Source organism: Chrysochloris asiatica, unplaced genomic scaffold (assembly GCF_000296735.1).
Source record: "Chrysochloris asiatica unplaced genomic scaffold, ChrAsi1.0 scaffold00099, whole genome shotgun sequence".
Classification (NCBI taxonomy): domain Eukaryota; kingdom Metazoa; phylum Chordata; class Mammalia; order Afrosoricida; family Chrysochloridae; genus Chrysochloris; species Chrysochloris asiatica.
Window position 1 is genome coordinate 4,323,234 of NW_006408617.1, and position 7,712 is coordinate 4,330,945.

Sequence of the window (7,712 nt, forward strand, 5' to 3'; positions counted from 1 at the left end):
GATTTAAAAGTAAGGTAATGATTAACCCAAAAACTATATAAATAAAAAATAGGTTTTAGTGCTATTCACAAGTTATAGCTTCTCTTAACTAATAACTCAAGTTTTATCACACTTCTCAAATTACAAAGAAAGTCATGTAATTACAACTAATTCGTACTGAATGCAGAAATGTTTTTTATATTTTTGTGGGTGAGACTTTGAATACTCCTGTAGTAAGTAGAATATTACAGTAATATAAAATCACACAAGAAAACATCCAGTTATTTTCTTCTGTGGTTTAATTTTTAACTAATGAATTTTAAATGATGAACGTAATATCAATCCAAGTCTTTGCTTATTTGCAATGTACAAACTATTTTTTGTAACGTGCGGGTAAAATACATTTCACCATGGCAACATTTTCATCCTTATTTGTGGGTTTTCTTTCCTTCTTTCTTTTTTTCCTCTCTAGAGTTTTCTTTTTTCAATAGTTTAACAAGTCACTTGTGGTGTAGCTAAAGAGCAATCCTAGCACAATAATGTTTTAACTTGCAAGGAAGCACACCCTTATTAAGTTGATAGAATTCGACCAGCTGGATTAGATCTGTGAATCTTGTGTGACCTTCATCCAGGGTGTGGAACATCTCACCATCATCTTCCACCTGCAAGAGAAATAATAACAAATTGCTCAAGAGTCAATTATCCAGAAGAGGACTGTATTCCACTACATGTTGTAGTTAGAAGTCGATTCCAAGTCTTAGAAAACCTATGCACAGCAGAACGAAACACTGTCCAGTCCTGCACTATCCTCACAAGTATTAAGCTTTGAACGCTTAGTGCAGCCATTATGTCAATCCATCACCTTGAGAGTCTTCCTCTTTTTCACTAACCCTTGACATCCTATTACATACTATGGCTTAAATGTCAAAATGGACAACTGATAAAACTAAATTTATGATTCTAAAAATCATGATGTGGCATGTCTACTTTTTGGGGTAACTTCACTGGTATTTCAAAGAAACATCATCTGATCTTAGGATAAGCTGTGTAGCTTTATATTTGTTTATTTGCTTTTAATTCCACCAGTGTTCCACTAGTTAAAATAGTTTGACTATCTTCAATCAATAAACAGTGAGAAATCTGGAATATTCAGCATAAACATAAACAAAATATTTTAATGCTCCCATTTACAGAAATTGGTTTCCACTTCCAACTATTGTCTACTTAACAGCCTCCCTTAGTACATTAAAAATGAATATTCACATAACTTGTATCACTAAATTGATTTTGAAGCAATCAAATATTCAAATATTATGCTAATGGGATGTAAGTGAGGCTTCATCATCTTTTTTTTTGGGGGGGTGGGTGGGCAGTGAAGCCTTCTGGCATTAAACAAGCTATACTTGTCAAGAAAACTGATTAATTGATCATATAATCAAAAAAAAGTAAGAGGATACTTGATAGTTTCAAAAAGAGGCAATTCAAAAGGAAAAGCTAGTAATTAGCCTTCTTTTGAAATATGTTCCTAAAAGTGAATGGAATCTGTACTCTGTATGACCTGGTTTCAATATATAGATGGTGTGAACATGTACACATACATACAATGATGACCAATACAGAGCCAAAGCAAGTCATGCCAATCACAAGCAGAATCACAAAGATGTTTAAAATCTTTAAAGGTCCACCAACTTATGAGCCATCTTATTTCTATCCAAAGCTATGAATAACAACATTTTGAGAAGATGGGAGGTTTTAACATAATGTGTTTTTTTTTTTTTTTTAAATACATTAGCAGGATCCAAGAGAAAGTATCTTTAGTGGCCTTTAACAACAGGTGGCATGGGGTCTATACAATACTGATAAATCATATTTTGTGGAAAAAGGGAAATTTGATTTTTACGATTTCTGTATTTCTTATATTAATTCATGCTCATAAAAAAAAGATTTCTGCCAAACTTAACTCCAGTCAAATGACAAGCTCCCAAATGTTATTTAATAAAAAACTAAGAGAAGACTAAGGTTTCTAAAAGCTTATACATTAACATCAATTCTAATACAGAAATGTGAAATCACACACAAATTACTTACTGGTATAATTTGAAAGTGTTTTATTTTTTGTGCATGACTCATGGACAGTACGAAAGTTTTGGGATTACTCTGACTATCCCGAACCAAGAAAACTCTGAAAAGAGAGAAGGAATTTCAGTGTTTCTGCATTTACTCATGGATTTCATAAAATTACAGTATAACAAATCAAAGTAGATTCAGAAATGTTGTAGCTGGAGGTTTCCTTGGAGTATTCAATGGGGCTTATCCAATATGGTAAATAAACAATACATATGATATATAACATAATTTTATACTATAAAATAACTCTCATCAGAGCTAATATCATTTTGATAGGTTAAATATATAGCACATTTATCTGATTGTTAGCTTACAAAAACCAGTATAATGTTATATTGGCATCAACAATTAATGCTTTGTCCTTTTCCAACTGGGAAATTGGATATTCACAGGTAGTTGTGTCTCTCTGATGCACAGAGAATGAGGCATTAGTATATGATTATTTTAACTTCTGGGTCATATTAGGCCCTGAAATGAGAAAATTTCATTTATTTAGAATGAGATCACTTTTTTGTCCCCTCTCTTATCCTGGGTCCCCTTTCTTCTTTTGATTCTAGTTGCTATGGTTAGATACATAAAACAAAGCAGGAATAGAAAGAAAAGTATAAATTCTAAAAAATAAAATATTAATCCTTAAATCATTTATTGAATGATTAAGCAAAATATTTTAAGCAGAAAACAAACAACAAATACTGCATTCCTGAGAAATGAGGGAGAAAAGCCTTTATAATGTCAGGATAGCAAAACAAGACCTAATGGCCTAAGAGAAAAATGCTGCCAGGCGCAGATTCCTATTTACTGGCAATACAGTGCAAAACCAGTTTTGCTATTAATTGTTGGCAAACAGACTATACAAACAGTCCCCAACGGTGACTGCCATCGTAATCTCACTGTGCCTGGGCAGAGGCAGCCAAATTTGAGCCATCACAGATGTCTGATGAGATTATCCACTTCAATTGTGCTGTATGAGATTGTGACATTGTATCACCAGAAGATGGGACAAAAGGGGATTTCACTGATAAATCAAGCTGTAAAGCTCCCTGTTCTGAGTAGATCACCACTGCCACCTAGTGGACTACTTGGCACCACCATGCTTTTCCAAAGGATTGCCAAAATAAATAAGGAAGACATGGTCATTTTTTAATATAATTATTTCATTCTTTTTACAAAACCAGGCTCAGAATCGTGGAAATTCTGGTTCTCCAAAACATTTTAACAATTCTGAATGATGTATTTCTTCTCTTGGTCTCATCATTTTGTAATTCTTCAGATTCTTCACATGTATATTCAAAATGACTGTATGTTGTTGATAAGTGCCATTGAGTTGCTTCCGACTCCTAGTGACCCTGAACAGGGTTTCTGAGGCTGTAAATCTTCAAGGGGGCAGAAAGCCTCATCTTTCTCCTGCAGAACAGCTGGTAGTTTCACACTGCTGACCTTGCGCTTCTAGAAGTCTATTAACATGTTCTCTTATTTAGAGTCTGGTAAGATACTGACTTGCTATTAATAGTTTTCTGTGAAGAATATGTGTCTCTATCTAAATGTCAGATTTAAGTCACCCTAAAACATTGTCATCATCTCAAGCCAACCCTTGAAGATAAAAGAGTCCATCGCTATTTGTTTTAAACTGACGCTGGTTATATTTCTCATCAAAACCCCTATACTACTCCCTCAACTTGTATTAAAATTGAGAAGTAAATTTAGGCAGTATTATGGAAAGTACATTAAATCTTTCTAGTACAGAAAATTAAAAATCTTTAGATCATAAATATTTCATAATACAGTTTATATTTCATCTGCATCCTCCATTGTTGTTGTTTAGTGCCATCAAGTAGATTCCAACCTACAGTGACCCTGTATAGGGTTTTTGAGGAGCAGATGGTGAGCTTGAACTGCCAACCTTGCAGTTCAACATGACTTTGCAGTCCAGCGCACTAACCACAGCTCCACACCAGAACTCCATAATGCGTACTAAAAAGATAGTATGAGAAGTTGTCTTTAAGTGCTCTTTTCATGGATTCATATCATATTATTCATATTACTTTGGCTGGCTGGCTGGCTGGCTGTATGTTGTCAAGTTGGTTCCGACTCACAGTGACCTTGTATAGGGTTTCCAAGGCAGTAAATCTTAATAAGGGAGCAAAAAGTCCCATCTTTCTCCCATGTATATTACATTAGTTTAAGCTGCTAAAATTTGTTGTTGTTATGTGCTATGGAGTCGGTTCCGACTCATAGTGACCCTGTACAGGGTTTCCAAAGCTGTAAATCTTTACAGAAGCGGAAAGCCTCATCTTTCTCCCACAGAACAGTTGGTAGTTTCGAATTGCTGACCCGAGTTTAGCAGCCCATTCATAACCACTACACTACCAGAGCTCCCAAAATTTAGAGGGGTAAAAAAAGAAAACACAGATGGATGCAGAAAAAAAAAAAAAAAAAAAATTAAACCTTGAAAACATGAAAGAAACAACTTGCATTAAACTGTAAAAACATAATTGTAAATAATAATATAAGACAAACCACAATTTGGAAGTACATTAATTATAAATTCAAATCAAACACTCTTCCCAATATCTACTACTAACTTAACTGGCACTCAAAAACAACTACTTCCCCCCACCCCCACCCCCAACCCCGTCAAATAATATATGAGCTACTAGAAATAGCATAAAACAGTGAATATTAGTGATCATTGGCTAAAAGCAAGGTATCTATTACGTTTTCTGTTAATTTATGTAATGAATACCAAGCACCAACTACATGCCAGGTATTGAATAGTACTGCAAGGATAGAATGGTAACCATCCTTAAAGAGCAAGCTCCCTACTCTTTTACGATAAGTCAAGGTCCAAATCACTACCATTCAAACCCAAAGATATCAAACTTACCCATCCACAAGTCCTTGCTGAATAATTAGGCGCTGAGCTTCATCTCTAGAAATTTTGTGGTGAAACCATGGCTGTGATCGGTGGATAGCTGAAGAAGAAGAAAACAACAAAAAGATGAATACAAAGTTTTGTTTGAAATGATCACAATTGAATTGCATATTCTTTCCACTACATCCACTTCACGGCAACATCTAAATACACCTCTATTCATCCACCCAGTTACAATGAACCCAGATAGACATACCCATGTTCGTGGTAGAGCTCTGTGAAGAGGCAGTGGGGCTACCATGAATTCCCAGACGTAAACATCCTTTTTTCTGAGCAAGAAAGGAGGAAGTGAGTTTCAAATTTTGGGTGCAATAAACTCAAATTAGTTATATTCTAAAGAAAGTGAAGCTATTTATACCCTCCATGCGAGTCCTTCTTCAACTGCAACTGAAAGGGCTTCCGTGGGATTTTCTATTACTCTGCTTTTTCGGCCTGAGAAGTCCATGGCTACAAGGGAATTCTCTGATATACTTCTCTGGAGAAACACAACAACATACTTTTAACCATTAAAATACCTTTGAAAGTTATCTTCCAGGGCTTTGGTGGCAATAACTGTCCTTTCTAGAATACGGTGTCAAAGGTGGCTAGTAATAAAACGTGCCTGAGGAAATTAAAAAGTAAAAACACTGAATTCAAGATGAAATGAGGCTGTAAAATATTTTGCTTAAATAAGTTATGCAGCTATTTTTAAGGTAATTAATTAGTGCTGAACAGAGAGATTACCAGCTTTCAAAGTAAGCATGCCTTTCTACTATTAACAACCTCATTTCTTCATATTCTCCAGTAAAATGGGAAAACTCCAATTTAGAAAGGAATTCATATGATTAAGATTCCATTACTCCTGAACTCATCTCTCCACAATGCTCTGAGACTCATCAATTGTCATTTAAATGTCAAATCCATCTACTTATGAAACAGCTATTTTATAAGACCCAGGATGCACAAAAGCTCCAATTTAGATTAAGTTGCATCACTTCTTTAGAAAGAAAAAGTATTCACATATAATGAGGCAAACTAGAATATATATTTTGAAGATTTATCACATTAGTTTTCATCTTAATTAGAAAATAAAATTCAGATAATTCCAAAATATTACAATTTCTACAATTTAATATATGAACAGTTGTTTTATTTTGAAAGTAAATAGAAAAATTAGAGCTTCTAAAATAAGTACTAAGAATTAATATAAAAAAAGATTATCTTGAAACAATTTGAATAGTAACTCATCTTTTTTCCAATTAGTGCATATATTCATATCCTCCAAAGAAGAAAGTAAAATCTCTAAAACCTACTTCTATATTTTTATTCTTCCCTTATTTATTTGGAGTTCTATTTTTCAATAAAGGAGGTATCACAGCAATAGGTTAACACATCTTAAAAACAAGACAACTCAAAAATTTCAGCCAGGCATCTCACTCCTTTTAGAAAATTTGGAGAAGTAACAAAATTCCTCCAAAGGGACAAAAAAGCAAAAGTAGCATGGAAAATAGTTAACAGTAACCTCCGATACATTCTTGTTAAGTGTTATCAAGTTGGCTCCGACTCACAGAGACCCTGTATAAGGGCTTCTAAGGCTGCAAATCTTTACAGGAGCAGAAAGCTTCATCTTTCTCCTATGGAATGGCTAGTGTATTTGAACTGCTTAGTGGCGCTGTGGGCTAATGTATCAGACTGCAAAGCCGTCTGAATTGCAAGGTTAATGGTTCAAGCTCACCAGCTGCTCCTCGGGAAACCTATACGGGGTTGCTATGGGTCGGAACTGACTTGATGGCATTTCACAACAATAATATTTGTGGTTGGCAGTACAGTGCTTATCCTACTGTATCACCAAGCACTCCTCCATGGTTATTTTTCACCAACAGATGAGTAAAATTAAGGACAGAGTTCTAATGGTAAAGTATAAGCCAAAATGTATCTGGGGACTCATGACTTAAGATATGTTATACTTTCCAATGTGGATCCAGATATTCCTAGCTTCATCTAACAGACTGTGACTATAATCAAATGTGTGTTTGAAACAGAATCTTATCCACTTAAAAAAAAACCACACAAAACAAACAAGCAAACAAAAGGGCTAACTTATATCTGCATAGCACACAATCCTTTATTATTTGTTATTTTCTCTTCATATTGTGTTGTAGTGGTTCACTATGTTTTTATGGTTCATCTATATTTTCAGAGATCCAGCATGCAATCTTCCATTTGTTACAGAAGCCTTTATAACTGACAGCTGCTCTTTCCAGACAGATGCTGTCTCTGTAATCTCTATTTGCTGTCACACCTTAGTTTGCCCTTCTCACCCCCTGATCTTCCGTGCAGGGCTGTGGACCAGTCGGATATACTTTTGCTTTACCGACATTAATGAAAAGCCTCCAGCTGCCTAAACCACAGTGTAACTAGCCTCAATCATAATGATAGCTTTATCCTTATAATATCTCTACCTTCACATGCCAAGATGGGCTCTGTAATCTCAAGTTCCTTATAACGTAACATACTGTTAGGAAAGAAAAATAAACACGAGCAGCTATTCTTTTTTTTTTTTGCCTGCTATCTGACAGGAAGGAACATAAAGTAAGATCCAGTATTCCACAATTAGTTGAGAGAAGTAAGGAGAGGACAGTACAAATATGGAACTTTGTATATTTGTTATATTAACTACACTGTAGGAAAACTG

The 7,712-nt window shown here is 34.8% G+C and overlaps 1 protein-coding gene across 2 annotated transcripts in view; it reads right to left on the reverse strand.

Moving 5' to 3' along the window:
• Positions 1-274: 274 nt before the first annotated feature.
• GRB14 (growth factor receptor-bound protein 14) overlaps positions 275-7,712 on the reverse strand; it is a 212,501-nt gene continuing 205,063 nt past the window's right edge. For both annotated transcript variants that reach the window (XM_006866993.1, XM_006866994.1), the window contains 5 exons: positions 5,397-5,513; positions 5,235-5,307; positions 4,991-5,078; positions 2,068-2,161; positions 275-641 (listed from right to left, as the gene is read on the reverse strand). In XM_006866993.1, the coding sequence (XP_006867055.1) occupies positions 495-641; positions 2,068-2,161; positions 4,991-5,078; positions 5,235-5,307; positions 5,397-5,513 (519 nt within the window). In that variant the 3' untranslated portion in view covers positions 275-494. The remainder of the gene's footprint in view (positions 642-2,067; positions 2,162-4,990; positions 5,079-5,234; positions 5,308-5,396; positions 5,514-7,712) is intronic.